Genomic DNA, 15,909 nt, shown 5'->3' with positions numbered 1-15,909 from the left:
ATGTCAGAATTAATTAAATACAGAGGTTGGTTGCTAAGCTTCAGAACATAAACTTTATTATAAAGCAGTCTGAGGCCACAGATTTAGGAAATGTCCTAAAGTTATGAGAATAAAGTTGCAATGTTGAAAGAACAAATCTTGAATACGTTCGATCTTTTTTCCAGTCATAATTAAAGTTAGGGTTTGGATGTCAAAATTCCCACACAATCCTAAACATAGCAGGCTCTTTTGAGTCTATAAATCAGATGAAGTTGTATCATTAAAATCATCAATCATGATAGTTGAGGAATGATTGCACATTAAACTGCCCACACGGTTAGATGGTGTGGTTTTTTTTTTGCCTTTTTCAGTGTGTGCATCTGTGTGTGTGTGTGTGGGGGGGGGGGGGGGGGGTTAGTCAGTTTGTCAGATTTATCATTAGAGTAGCAGGACGTTGCATATCGCAGAATATTTTTTCTTCTAAAATGACTTTCAAAGCGTCATTCATTTTTACCTTTTGGAGTTTAGATATCATGTGAAAATCATGCGTGTGGTTTGTTGAAGTCGCATTTTGCATGAGGGTGAGGCCCATAAGCTAAACCGCGCCTCTATTGAGCAACGAAGCTTCGTTATTGGGCGGTGACCGACTGCTTAGAAATAGAGCCCCTCCCCTTGGAGATGTGCAGGAACTCGCAAAGGGACAAGCTACAGCAGTCAGACGGAGAACTCGCACGTCACAGCAGCTTCACCTTCTTTCTTTCTCCTCGGGAATATTCTTAACACAAGTGGTTTTACATTTTGAGAACTGGATCGAGGAATACTCAACTAGCTAGAACAGTGAAGAGCCTCTTAAAGGATGTCATTTATTTATCTATAGGCAACTGATTGGTTCCGCACTGCGCACAAGCCTTATTTGGATTATTGAATTCTCTTCGGATGAATTTGATCATGAACGGATCTGGTAAATGATTTTTAGTTCGGTGTCCACCAAAAAATTATCTGCGTTCTTTTACGCGTTCGGACCCCGATGAGAGATCCGACCAGCGGCTCCAGATTGTTTTTACGCAGCCAGTCCCAGGATCATAACGTCGACGGTGGTGCTTCTCGCCGAACAGGAGTGGAAAACCCGCCTGCGTGCAGAGCCAAGTCTCCGTTAGACCCGTCACGTCAGGCCAAAAGGCTCCCGATCAGGATTGTAAAGATGTTGACGGCGCACAGCGGCCACTTGCTCCACCCGGAGTACCTTCAACCCCTTCAGTCCGCACCAGTCAGCATCGAGGTGAGAGGCAAACACAAAAACAAACCTTCAAACTAAGTGATAACCTTGATCTGAGACTATATATTTAAAAAAGAAGAAGAAAAAAAAACGATTTACATAATCAATAAATTAAATGTGATACTTTTTTTTTCCACTGATCAAGATTCATTTTCTTAGCTTCAATTCCTTTTGCATATGCTTTTAGAAGTTGCACAATTATGAGATGTTCATGACTTTTCTCTGTGATAATGTATGATAGTAGAGCATCCACACAGTTTAACTGTGCAGTACAGTTTTAATTAATGTGATATAAAATTTCCCCATGTTGGACATTTAAAGGAGATTACAATGACACTTAAAAGTTTAATATCACAAAATATTCTCTCTTTTTTTCCCTTTTCTTTAGCTGGATGCCAAAAAGAGTCCATTAGCTTTGCTGGCTCAAACATGCTCTCAAATTGGCAAACCGGACCCTCCCTCCTCTTCCAAGCTTGCCTCCCTCTCCTCCGGCAGTTTAGGAGACAAAGAGTCCACGAGCCGATCATCCAAGTCTGGGGAGCAGCACCACTCCTCGGAGGACAAGTCCAGCTTCAAACCTTACTCCAAGTCATCGGGCGAATGTCGTAAAGAAGTTCAAGTGTCCAAGGGGTCTTTAGATAAAACTTTTAGGGTGGCCAACGGAACCTCGAGCGGTGGCAGTGTTTCTTGTCCATCTTTCCCACCCCATTCCAAATCACCAAGCTCCCCTCAGCTTCACATTCAGAGCCAGCCACATACACAAAGTCATTCCCCATCCGCACAACCACTGGCGCACTCACAGGCCTCACACATGGACAAGCCTGCCAGTTTGGAGCAGCCCAGCTCGGACATTAACAGCAGTGGAGACAAAAAGGACTCAGATACAGCTAAGTCGGTAATGGACGGGGCTCAGTTGGCCAACTCCAGCCACATACGGGCCAGCGCCAACTCCAGTAATGCCAGCTCTGCCAGTAGTCCACGGCCTGAGAGCAAGGCCGACACACAGGCCTCTCAGGGTAACCTGGTCTCTGGCCACATCGCACCTGTCTCCCCCTTTAAACCAGGACATTCTGTTTTTCCATTGCCTCCTGCTTCAATGGGCTACCATGGGTCCATCGTGGGAGCCTATGCAGGTTACCCCTCACAGTTTGTTCCTGGCTTGGACCCTACCAAGTCTAGTCTGGGGTTAGGACTTCCAAGTAAACACCCTAGTTCCAGTCCGCTGACCGGAGCCTCACCGCCGTCCTTGATGCAGGGCTTGTGCCGGGACCCTTATTGTTTGACTTACCCTAATGCAGCCCACTTGGGAGGAAATAACTGTTCCACCTGCGTCCATGACCCCTCAAGTCTCAAGTCTGGCTTTCCCCTGGTCTACCCTTCGCACCACCTGCACTCCTTGCACTCTAGCGCCTTGTCTTCCAGCACCACGCCCTCTCTGTCGCACCCGCTCTACACTTATGGTTTCATGCTTCCTAATGAACCGTTACCACACGCCTGTAACTGGGTATCTGTCGGAGGTCCCTGTGACAAGAGATTTGCCACTTCAGAGGAGCTCCTCGCCCACTTGCGTACCCACACAGCTTTACCTGGGATGGTGGAGAGTAAACTCTTGTCAGCGTACCCTTCGTCCATTTCATCGACTGCCTCCTGCCATCTTCATCTCCCACCGCACAGCAGCCCGGGCTCCCTGCCCGGCTCCTTCTCTCTCCGAGGGTCCCCTGGCTTGGGCCTGGCTCGCTACCACCCCTATAGCAAATCCCACCTGCCTGGAGCACCTGGCCTTCCCATGCCATCCATACCTTCATCTTCAGCTTATTACTCCCCTTACGCTCTCTACAGTCAGAGACTAGGCTCGGCCTCTGCCCTCGGATACCCGTGATATCACAAATAGCAGTGACTTTCACCATTTGCAAGAACCATCTTGAACTCTCCGGAGCAATCCCGAAGATAGACTGCTCGCAGAAGAATCTTCAGCAGTCAGGGCATCATTCTTGATGGTCAGCCTGTCGGGAATACCACCTGTTAGCCTCACAACTGCGACTGGTGATGTTTGGAAGCCACACAGATCCGATAGACATAAAGCTATTAATGATACCAATAAGCAAAGCTTGAAAATGATGAAATTGTTTTTCATCTCTCGATTTTGTTATTTGTATCTTTTCTTTTTTTGATGTCACCCAAAACGGAGATTCTGTATTTATTTTTCACACATGCGCTTGCTTCAACTCTGGGGGATTTTTATCCCTGTCCAAAAAAAAAAAAACCTGTTACTCAAAAATCTAGAATGATTGAAGTATATTACCATAATGGCTAGTACACGCTCTAAAAATGTTGCACCATGATAAAGATGGACTATAATGCTTTACTCTCGATTATGTCTTTCCTAAGGTTTACTTTATTCATCTTTGAATGCTTATTCAGATTCTGGAGACGTGCATGTCAGTGAAAATTATTTTTATTTGTAAATATGCAAAGATGTAATATTTTTTCAAGCCTTCATGTGGGGCATTGATTTGGGGTCATAAATGGTACAAACATAAGAAGACCAGAGGTCAAATCTGTTAATAGACTGTAATATTCAACCAACTTGGGAAAGTCTTATTTTATTAAATAAATGATACTTGATTGCATTTGACTTGTTTTCCCTCATTCTTAAGTATATTTATACACGATATAATGCAATTGAGCAGCTGGTGAGCACTCAGTCTGTCTTCATTGCACTTAAATAGGTCTATTCATAATTCCAGCTGTTCTATGCAGGGCTGTGTGTAATATTTCATGGCGCATATCAGTTGACAGGGCTGTCCCAGAGAGGGCATCCTGGGTCACATTAGCACTGTTAGCTGAGGACTTCCATCCCTCCTCCTCCTGCCAGCCCTCCTCCCTCCATCACTCACCGACATTGCTTTTGTTGACTAGAGTGCAGCTTTTAATTGCTGATTCCTGTTTGTGAGGCCCCAAAACAGTCTTCTCAGCAGAGCGGATGGTGGAGTGGCGTGGCCACTGGGTCACTGGGACTTCAATAATGACTTGAGGGAGACTCAGGATCACCTCACTCTAACAAATAGACCTGCAACACAAAGGCCATAAATGACCAAAGGAAAAAAAAATGGACTGGAACTTTGAGCATGGAGGCTTCCATCCTAAAGTGAGGAACCTTTACTTTCTTTTTTTTTCTTTTTTTTTACTGCGTTTCTGTATGTCAGCAACACTGACTGGGTTTTTGTAGCAACACTAATTTGAAAGGAAAGAGCCAGTTCGTCTTTGGGTGCTGATAATTTATCTGTCTGACCACTCTATTTGGCTGGCATGCTGTCGGTGACGATGGCAAAGAGTCTCCGAGGTGACTATTGACCCCGACTCCCAGACTCCTCCTCTCTCGCGGTTCATTAGCACTCCAGACAGGGAAAGGCAAGCACAGGTGTCACTTGACAGGACCATTAACAAAATGGATGACCCTCCCAAACCACAAGCAGCCCCTGCCTCACCAGCAAGGTCACAGCGCCCTGATCACCAGTCTGGGCAGCTCTTTGGGACATTACGCTATTTTTTTTTTTATATAGAAAGTGGAGCAACCCACTCCATCTGCACTCCTCCAGCTACTGACTCAATTTTGATGGAATTTTAAATATGGTGAAGGCAAGCTAATGCAAAAATATTACATTTATGTATTTGCTGTCTGTTTTTCCAAGTTCTCATCGTGATGCCACTGTAAATACACTGGATTGTGTTGCCCCCTATAGTTGTGTTGCAGAAGTACAAGGACACCTCGTACTGCAGTAAAAATTACACGTTACATTGAGTCAAATTGTACATTGTGATCTAGGTTATAAAAAGGAATGTCACAAATTGCAGGTACAGCTGACAAGCTGAGCTGGTAGGAAATGGTTTACAGCAGAGGTCACATAGAGGGGAGAACTTTCAATCATGTCTGGAGGTGGAATTAATTTCACTGTTGCTGGTTTGCACTCGTTCATCAAATGCTTCACTATTCTCCCTATTCCCTTGCTCATCAGTCTTCGCCATCTATCTCCCCCCACACACTCTCTTGCAGCTGAGTCAACACCCACACACTCCATTTATGTTGCCTGTGTGGGGCTTGTGTGCTTGTAGAAGTATGTGTACTCAGCCTCGATCCTTTGTCTGCAGTAGTTGACATGTGAGGCAGGTCTCAGAATTTCTGTTGTTTTTATACCATAAAACAGCACCGCTCATTTACTAAAACAAAAATTACTGTTTGGACTGTTTTGCAGTATCAAGTTCTTGTTCCATTTCTAAAATGTAGTATTTACTGTATTACATATAGCTTCCAGTAAGTCTGTAAAGACCACACAAAAACATCAGGAATAATTTCTGGGGATTGGCTGCAATAGGTCCCTATGATAGAGGCAGCAAAATTCACCTGTTTTTATCCTTCTCAGGGGTGGCGGACATTTTGCCACTTACTGTCAATTGAAAATGACATCACTGTTGCCAGGTCACAACCAGCTCACCAGTGTTCCGTTGCTGAGCTTTGATTGGTTGTGACCCGAGACCCGGCAAATATGATGTCGTTTTCAGTCGACAGCGAGTGGCAAAATGGCCGCCCCATGAGATGGATAAAAACGGTGGATTTTTCCCGTTTAATTCATATTCTACATACAAAACATTAATCAGATGTTCAATGTTGGGATTGACATGGGGTTGACATTCCTTTAAGGATGATGACATAGAATAATGGGACCTTACCATTTTTCATTTGATCATGACGTAACAAGAAACTATAACCCGTTTGCATATATTTGTTGTTGTTGTTGTTGTTATGAATAGATCAATTGGACTAATTGAAATTCCTGTATCCACATTGGCACCAAATGTAAATGTTCCTACCTCTGAACAGTGGCTTCCATCCATAAAACATTTCCTTTAATTTCATTTTTCCTTGAACCAAACAGCAAAAATATCACCTTTCACACTTGACAGAGGTCATACTTGAATAACCTCTATCTGTTATGAAGAGTGAATGATATCACTGCAGTACCAGGAAAAGATTGATAGTCAAAATCAAAGTAACTGTGACAGATGGTGATGGAGAGGACTAATATTTTCCCCCCTGTGAGATGCCGAGACACTGCAGAGTGCCACTGTGAGGTCCCGAACAGCCAGTTGACAGCGCCGGTGATTAATGACGACAGGGTGTGGAGCGGCTCTTCAATTAGAGCCAGCTCTTACTCAACTCACCAATGCTGCTGACAGCCAGGACAGAGCCAGAGAGGGAGACACAGACAAGGGGGCTCCTTTTTTTCCTCTTGTCTATGTCTCACTATCCGTGTCTCTGAAACAAAACATTAACCTCAACTCCATGACTACCACCTCTGTGTTTAACATCAGGACCCAGTACAGAGCTTTTGGCATCAGACAGTGACCACAGTGTTAAAGCGGGCCAGATGGCGTGAACACATCCCTCGTCAAGCTCTGTCACACAAAGTCTGTTCTGTCTCTGCATAACTCTGCGACCGACTCTTCCAACAGCCCTCTTACAATCCGAACAGCCTCTTGTACTGCTGTCTTGTACAACTGCACCAAGTTAGAAAGATGCAATTGTACCTTGTCTTATGAGTTTTATTTCACTCTGTGACAAGCAATGTTTTTAAATTAAAAAAATGAACTGTATTGTAAAATGAATCATGATAAAAAGAGTGTAACAAAATAAACTGAATTAAATAAACAATTGTCCATAGGGACAAGTTATAAATCATCATAGTTGTTGCTGATCCCCACACATGGCATGATAATTCAGTTTGGGCTCAGTGTGCGATTGGCTTTACAAATAAGAATATCAAAATAATCTGCATAGTTAATAAAGACTTTATAATAATTATGTGTGCCCTGCAATTGGCAACCAGTTCGGCATGTACCCATGCTCGGATAGGCTCCATCACGCCCGCGACCCCCGTGACCAAAGCGGTTCAGATTGATGGTAGGTAGTTGGGTGGATGGATGGATGGATGGATGGATGGATGGATGGATGGATGGATGGATGGATGGATGGATGGATGGATGGATGGATGGATGGATGGATGGATGGATGGATGGATGGATGGATGGATGGATGGATGGATGGATGGATGGATTGATTCATGGATGCATGAATGCATGGATTCATGGATTCATGGATTCATGGATGCATGAATGCATGGATTCATGGATTCATGGATGCATGGATGCATGGATTCATGGATGGAAAACAGCTTGTTCCAACCTACAACAATAATGGCTATTTCTAGTCCCATTGTCAGAGTGGACTCGATATTTGGTTCTTTGAGATATCATGACAAGCATTTAGCCTGTGTAAATAAAATTAAACTTTCTTTGCTTCGACGTGGAAAACTCTGCTGTTGTAGTTGCCCCCAAATCCATCGGTGTTTGTCAATATTAACAGCCTGTACACGTACCTGGGGAGGATGAAAGACTGTGAGTAATGATATAGTGCAGTGCTAACAGTACACTCTGTATCCATCTGGATTCCATTTGTCGAGAAATTGCAGCAACTATGTCACAAGTCTTCGGAAATGAGCGTGACCTGGCAGGAAATGAGGAGAAGTTCAGATAGTTCTGATTCATGCTCTGACTGACAATTTGGGTCTGAGTTCCAATTTTGCACATTCTGCACTTGTAATGCAGCCACTTTATTTATTATAGTTTCTAGCTCTGTTTTAATTCCTCCCTGAAGATATTCGGTGCCATTATGATCACAATCATCTGCTAAACTAGAGGACAGGGCACACAGGTTATGTGCCTTATAATTTACAGCATCACACCAGAAAAGAGAAACATAATGGGATATTCGATACAAAGTAAAGTAATAAATGTAATTGACTTACCATGGTGGTAAACAGTATGAGGCAAACCAAACCTTTGAGAAAAAAAATACTGTTTATACAAAAGGGAAAAATAACAAATAAATAATCTAGTTCTTTAGCATTCATCTTAATCTATTACAGAGTGTTGGTTTGATAACCCTCTATATTAGTAATCTTGTGTGAGAAAATATTGACCTTTGACTTTTTTTATTAAATTAAATTTAATCTGTGTACTAACATCAAATAAGACTTTCAGGTCACACATTTTCAACATAATTCAAACAAATGTGACTCATTAAAATGTTGGTGGTTGTTGTCCGTGATTCAGGGCCTTCCATCGGATCTCTGTGTTTAATTTAGTCTAAGAGTGACTCACTAGTACACACATTCACACTCAAGTTTATATTAGCGGAGTCATTGTGGTTTATGGAATAAGAGTAAGAATAAGTTCCAACAGGCAGTGTGATTATTTTTACTCTTTTTGTGAACCCTTTTAGATGTAGTGAGAGCCTTCTTCACCTTTATTGCCTCCTCCTTCACCTTTTCTTCAATCATTGTATATTACCCACAAGCTCCCTAAGTAATCATAGCGCTTATGGAATTTGAAGAAAAAAAAAAAAACTTCCCATATAGCAGTTGAAGCCAAGGAGAGGGCGGGAAGGGAAGAGAGCTGATTATCCAAATACAGTCATTAAAGGGGAAATGTGTTTTTTAAGCTGTCAAGATGATTAATGGGCGAGAGCAAATCCTCGCAAATGCTCTTGTTTAGTCTAACTGGCAGACACGATCCTGCCCATTGATTTATGGCAGGCCTGCTGTGTGAGACCACAGTGAGGTTAGAAGCTGTGAGTTTGTGAGCGTGTATCTAATGCGAAGTGTGTGTGTGTGTGTGTGTGCTCGCATGCATTCACACTTGATTGTGTGCATATGTGCAGCTGCCTGTGCTGAAGGTAAAGTGGGGGCTTGTGTGCACATGCATATGTTAGCATATACAGTATGGTGCAAAAGTCCCCACTAGCTTTGCTTTTCTAATGGCCCTTTTTCACAGCAGTCAGAGTCACTTGTAAAACATTACCAAATAGAGCACACCAGGTTTTGACAAAGAAATACAATATTATTGCTTTTTGCTTGTGTCCTGGATCAATCGTGTACAGTTATACTTTAGTTGCCTGTTTCATGTGTAGTCAAGCTTAGTTCGTCATTGTTTTTGTGTATAAGCATAATTAGGGACAATTCGTAGTCCTTTGTTCGCGTTGTGCACTTGTTACTATAGTTTTGCTCAGGATTGTTCCGGCATCCTGCTCCCATTATGTCGTTTGCATTTGTGCCTGTTTCTTGTTTTTGTGTTAGTCATTTGCTGATGTAGTTTTTTTGTTTGTAGTATTTGGCTTGTTCATGTTCTCCAACTCCCTTGTTTCAATAATATAGCGTTAGTTCTCATTTGCGTTCTGGCTCTGCTTTGGGGTTCGACATTCTGGACACACGATTGTGACAAATAATATTTGATTGCATTTTATTTACATTACATATTACATTATATATCCGAAAGTTTGGCCTTTGCATTTTGTTTCATTGTTACAGCTTCACCCAGCATATACAACCTACCTGCTGGAACTACCTCATGAGGAATGTGATATTTTTAGAGACATTTCAATTGGTGCCATTTATAGTAAACCAATGTGGGTTATTTGAATTAAAATTTGAGATCTCAGACTCTAAAGCAAGTTAATGATCCTGAAGCAAAAAGTGTTAGTTACCACCATACCCAGTCCCTCCTAAAGTAGTAGAACGATAACAACATTCAGTCGAAAGCCAAAAACACTTCATAAGGTTTGTGTCATATAATTAAATATGACAATAAAAGATGTTCCTAGCTTTGAAGGATTGTGAATCATTGTGTCTTTTTATGCTTACATAACATGATCAATCCCATGAAAATCAGTTACATTTGACTCTAAGTGGCACTTTATTATATATATATATATTGTATTGCTGGACTATATCTAAGTCACATCTAAATAGGAGTTTACAACGTACATTTTTGCTCTCCTTTGGGAAATACAAAAGCAATTAGATGGCTAAATCCATACCTCATACATGCACCTATAGCGCCACTGTGCAGCCTGCATCAAGGGAGAAGGAGAGTTATGGTACGCATCTGCTGGATGCATTACAGTTGTTATGATGGCAGAAACAAAAAGAGATTTTATATTATAGAGCAGTCTTCCAAAACTCTCGATTTCTACACCGGTTGTCAAAACGTCCGTATATTGAGAGGATTTTCTTTTCACTCATGACAAAATACTTAAATTAGATGAGCAATCTGGACAGCAGATGATGCCGTTGTTTGGATGTTTACGAGCGTAAAAGAAAAACACCATGTCCTTGTAGTCAGACATTATTATGACAAATTGACATTCAAAAACGAATTTTAAATGAAAAGGGTTGTTCAAAGCAACCCTTGTCCATAAATTCTAAAAACAGCATAGCTGTGGATATTTATGATGTACAAAAATGTACTCATGATGTAAGAAAATTAACTCATCTGCCACACGTCATGTTAATTTGGGGGAAAATGTAAAGTGCACACCTCTGTCTTCACACACAAACTATATATCGTAACATTAATGGCTCTTCTGAGAAAGAAAGTTTCTCATCCCAAGAAGGTTAAGTAGAAATATTTCAAGACTGAGCAGTCCGGTCCAGTCAAACTCTCCTTGGCTGGTTTCAGATGGATGGCTAGCAGCTGTTGGCCCTCCAATCTACTCCCTCAGCACCACCATTAGGCCTATCTGTCTGCAATTTCCTCATTCTTCCTCAGTTCTCTCTGAAGTCCACTGTGATCGCTTTCCCACACCCCCACAACTCAGCACAACACTGTACTGTAAATACATTGCAGCTAGATTCAGCCTCAACAGACCAGAGCACAAATTCACAAATTTCTCTGTCCACCCACACGCAGGCATGCACACATAACACAAACTCTCACACACAGAGACATAAAAACACCTCTAATATTTCTTTATAAATCAAAATCAGGCAGACACCCGTGAAGAAGATGTTATTGGGTGAGTTTTGCAGTCAGCTCATTGTAGGAGAACACCGAGAGGTCAACATTAGCAAGTTCCACTTGAACCTGAATCTTTAAATCTGTGTGGATTTTCCCATATTCTTCTACGTACGTATGAGTGAAAACATGCTCAGTTGCACAGACTATGCAGATTCTCCCATCAACTTACATGTCATTTATGCTTGTGTATTTAGTTATTTATTGACATTTATGCACCTTCATTCATTGATAACACACACTAGGACTAGACGGGCTAATGAAAATGAGATATTCTGCAATTATAAACTTTGATATTGAAACTAATGAAAATGAGACATGGAGTAACAAAAAATGCAAAATCAGCATACGTTACTTAAAGCATGTATTTTCTCTTTGAGCATTGGGATCAATAAATATAGTCGGGGACCTTTTTTATTTTTTTTTTATTTTTTTTTGCTTCATGTCTTCTTACTTTTTGTAATTACACTGCACCTTTGCCAGTAGACCTCAGTGCTGCCTGGAATGTTAAAAGACAGGAAGATACTACAGTCAAGAAGCCATAACTCTAAATTTGGATTTGGTCAAGAACTTGGAAAAATTTATTTAAATAATATGCTCATTGGTATGTCCGAAACGTTCATTTTGGTGAACAAAAGAAATGGCAAACACATATATGCAAGTGATATTTATTGATTTTCATTGTAATGACATTCATGGTTGGATTAGATGTTCACTGTACTTTGGTATAATTACGTTTTCTGAGTTACTGAGAAATGCTCACTATAGATAGTGTTTAAATGGCATGGAAACAAAATACAGCAAGTAAGTGGCTTCAATTGATGACGTCGTGAGACTGACACTGAAGTGTGGACCATTTTCAAAATACTTTTACATGCTAACATGGTGGAGAAATCCTCCTGTGCACAAATCTGGAAACAATCATACTTATATAGTGTTCTAGTGTGCATGGCAGGTCAACTGGGAATGTGAGTGACTGTAATTAAACACCAAAGAGTAATAATTCATGTATGCACAAATGGTTTAAATCATATCCACAGGCAGGATGAGTTAGGTTACTTAAAGGAACTCTTGATTTTAAATTGATTTGAAAAGATTTTGCTTTATTGGCTTGATCCATGTGGATGCAGTTCTCCTATTTGCTCTTCAACACACTGCATTAGCATATTTTCAAGTAGTAGGAGTCGTAGCCATAGATTACATTTGACAAACATTACAATCTGGAACCTGTGTCACATTTGGATGCAAACAATGATTGTTTCATTGTGGAACATGCTGTGGAACTTAAGAAGGCAATGAAGAACAACTTGAGTTCAGAAATGTTCCAATAAACATTTGACATGAGAAGAAATTCTAATACAGTAAATGATGTCATGTTGTGTCATGTGTGCTTTGGATACAGAGGGGAGATGTTGTGGGTTTTGCATCTCGGTTAAATGATTACAGGCTTCGATTCAAATCGCTTTTGTCAATTGAATTCATCATTCGTTGTACCTCAGCTGACCCCGAATGTGAGATCCAGATGGGTCCAATCGGTGCTAGCCACTAACATGCTGCACTGGAGGGCAGGGGCGTTCCCACACATGCTTTCTAAAAGCCAAGTTTAAGGGCATGCTAACCATCTGTGAACTCATTCTTAGTGTTTACATCGTATATGTGCACACCTGTGTGTATGTAGCCAACCTTGTGTGTGTGTGTGTGCGTGCATGTGTGTGTCAAAATGTGATGATTGATGGCCCGCAGTCTTCAGCTTCCTTCCTCGCTAGTCCAGTTGTGTCACAAACGTCACCATAATGGATGGCGGCAGACAGCTTTAGCAGCTCTTGCTCAGGAAGGCAAACGGACCATGACTCCCTCCACATGCAAATAAAATCATACAGTCCCTACTAAAAACCACACAGACACTTTGCATTTCAATTATTTTAAAAAAACTCTTGTTGTTTTTGCTCCACCTCAAAGTCAGGACAACACTTGTTTTGCAATAGTTTAGCAGCTGTTTGGATGAACACGAACGCAATAAGGTTTAAACCGATCACTCGAAAAGTGGACTTTATTGCTTCTGCATTGACATTTACATGTTTGACTACTCACGTGTTTTTGGAATTGTCTTCAAGAGGCAAATTTATTGAGGACATTTGGCTCACCCGTCAGCTGCAGTGATGTTCTGTAAAATGTCCAACCAACAAGGAGACGGTCTACATAAGTGTGTGTGGGACCAAAAGTATGAAAATAAGCTGGTTGCTGTGGCTAAGAACAGCAGTAAGCCTCACTCGCCTTGGCTCATGCAATCATTTCTTAAATGATTCAGACCAGCGGGACCATGGTGTTGTCACATTCTATGGTGCAGATGCAAAAAATCTGAGTTTATGAAAAAATGAAAGACAACCAATAATAAAATATCATGACAGGCCATTAACTGCAGAATCAGGATATGGAAACTTCGTGACCGATATCACGTCTCTATCGTAAACTGCCTCGCATGGACAGCAGGGAAAACCCACGTTAACCTAATTTTAAGGTTAATTTACCTCCAAATGGTGTCCTGGTAGCTTGGAATAAACCTCGTAAAATGTCATGACTTGCCATACACAGAGTCCATTCTATTCAGTGGGGAAATTTAATTTCATATACCTGCAATTAACTGGTTCATGGTGGCTATCACACAAAAGACCGTTATGATATACTCCAGCATGATTCTGGTGAGGGTTTTCAAAGTGTGAATGATTTGGTATACCAGTAAATTGATTTGGAAAACTTGTAAGTCAACGTGCCACTGTATAATAAACCATGTTTTACTGTTCATTGACTTATATAATTTGGTATTTACACAGCAGGGTAAACAAACTTGACACAAGCAGAGCGCTCGAGTTCTATTATCTGACAATCAATCAAAGTATGTTCGACTTTTACTATCAAGCAGACATGTCCACTACCATGCAGCCTGTTTATATACAGTATATGGGACAAAAAGAATCTTGAGTGTGTTCATCAAAGCATCATCCCGCGCTTTCTACTATCAAGCCGTGATGATCTGAGTTAGATTAAGAAGGAAAGACATTCAAAGCAAATGTGGGGAGCGATACCAACAAAGAAAGAGAAGGGAGTGGGAGGATAAATAGCGAGAGTGCGGTGGAAAAAGCAGGAAGAAAAGAGAGCAGCAGAGAGCCAGAGCCAAGCAAGTCCTGCATGTGTGTAAGTTCCCAGCCCTGTCAGGGCCCTGTCAGCCTGTGATTTATGGCACCGAGACTGGGAGCAGTCTTCGCTGCCAGCTCAGTATTGTTACAACTGACAGCTAATGAGGCCAGACTGGCTTTCAAGCACAGCACTTAACAGAGGCCTCCATCTTCTCCACTCACCAGTATTCTCTACACTCTCTTTCTCTCCTCCATTTATTTCTTCTTCTAGGGTGGCGGCATGCAGCGTGCGGAGCTACAACAATGCTTTCGGGGGTCTAAGGAGAAACTTGTCAGGCAGACTTAGATAGATGAGCGGCACTGTGTAATTGCCATATTTTCTCTCTCTTCTGTGGGCTATTAGTCAGTGGCTCAGCACAAAAAAATAAATGGGGGTGAGATCATGAGTTAAACAAAGGAAGAGATGAACACATTTGTGACAGACTAAGATTCTCTACTCTTTGACCTCTCGACTGATTGTTGGGAGCATCATCTTGGCAATGATTTCCTGTACTTTCCAGTACTCAGCACGACAACCTTGGTCTGGACTGCATGGGACCCTTTGCTATAATCACTAGCAGTCTCTGGCAGAGCCACCCTCCCTCTCACCATCCTCCCTCAGCCCCTAGTTTCATGTCAGTCGTGATTAATGGCGCGAGGGCCCCGGCGCGGCTTACGCTGCCAGTTCCAGCGATGTTCCCTTGATACTTAATGAACTCTGACAAACTTCTTTTCCCTTGCTCTGTTGTTCCCTTTCTCTCCCCCAATCTCTCCAACCTGTTTAAAATGCAAAGCACAGAGCTGCCACGGGCACACCTTGGGGTTAGCGCTGCTGCTATGTGAATTTCTCAAGAGGCCAATGTCTAAATATAAGGTGCCACTGCCATTTTAAGTCGAAAGCCTTGGGATTGCAGGTGATAAATACATAAATAAATATGACTTTATTTTTATTTGTCTAAATAAAACAAAGCCTTACAGTAAACCAGACCCCTCGCCCCTTTGTTGATGATCTACTTCAGGTGTTAGAGCATCCCTATTGAAGTGAAAGTTTGTGAATAAAACATGGGAAAACACTGTGACGTAAATAGAAATTGTTGAGACTCCTGTGGCTGCAGCGACATGGCAAAATATTGATTGGTCTTTGTCGCCGTCTGCTGTTTGTAGTGGGTAAAGCATTTAGTACGATTATAAACAACTTCACTGTTTTTAAGACCTGAGGTGTTTTGATCAGGTTCTTTCGGGCAATCTATCTATCTATCTATCTATCTATCTATCTATCTATCTATCTATCTATCTATCTATCTATCTATCTATCTATCTATCTATCTGTCTGTCTGTCTGTCTGTCTGTCTGTCTGTCTGTCTGTCTGTCTGTCTGTCTGTCTGTCTGTCCGTCCGTCCGTCCGTCCGTCCGTCCGTCCGTCCGTCCGTCCATCCATCCATCCATCCATCCATCCATCCATCCATCCATCCATCTATCTATCTATCTATCTATCTATCTATCTATCTATCTATCTATCTATCTATCTATCTATCTATCTAGTGGGGAGTGCTTCGTCCGCTAGAGGTCAGT

At 41.8% G+C, this 15,909-nt stretch overlaps 1 protein-coding gene across 1 annotated transcript; it reads left to right on the top strand.

The window, feature by feature from the left end:
- The first annotated feature begins 668 nt into the window (after positions 1-668).
- On the top strand, positions 669-3,885 carry znf703 (zinc finger protein 703). Its single transcript, XM_049762911.1, has 2 exons — positions 669-1,258; positions 1,644-3,885. Exons 1-2 carry the CDS (start codon positions 1,007-1,009, stop codon positions 3,132-3,134), a joined length of 1,743 nt encoding a protein of 580 aa, XP_049618868.1. The 5' UTR covers positions 669-1,006; the 3' UTR covers positions 3,135-3,885.
- The last annotated feature ends 12,024 nt before the right edge of the window (positions 3,886-15,909 follow it).

The sequence above is a fragment of the Syngnathus scovelli genome, chromosome 3, assembly GCF_024217435.2.
Source record: "Syngnathus scovelli strain Florida chromosome 3, RoL_Ssco_1.2, whole genome shotgun sequence".
Lineage (NCBI taxonomy): Eukaryota > Metazoa > Chordata > Actinopteri > Syngnathiformes > Syngnathidae > Syngnathus > Syngnathus scovelli.
This window is presented reverse-complemented; position numbering and strand designations above follow the sequence as displayed.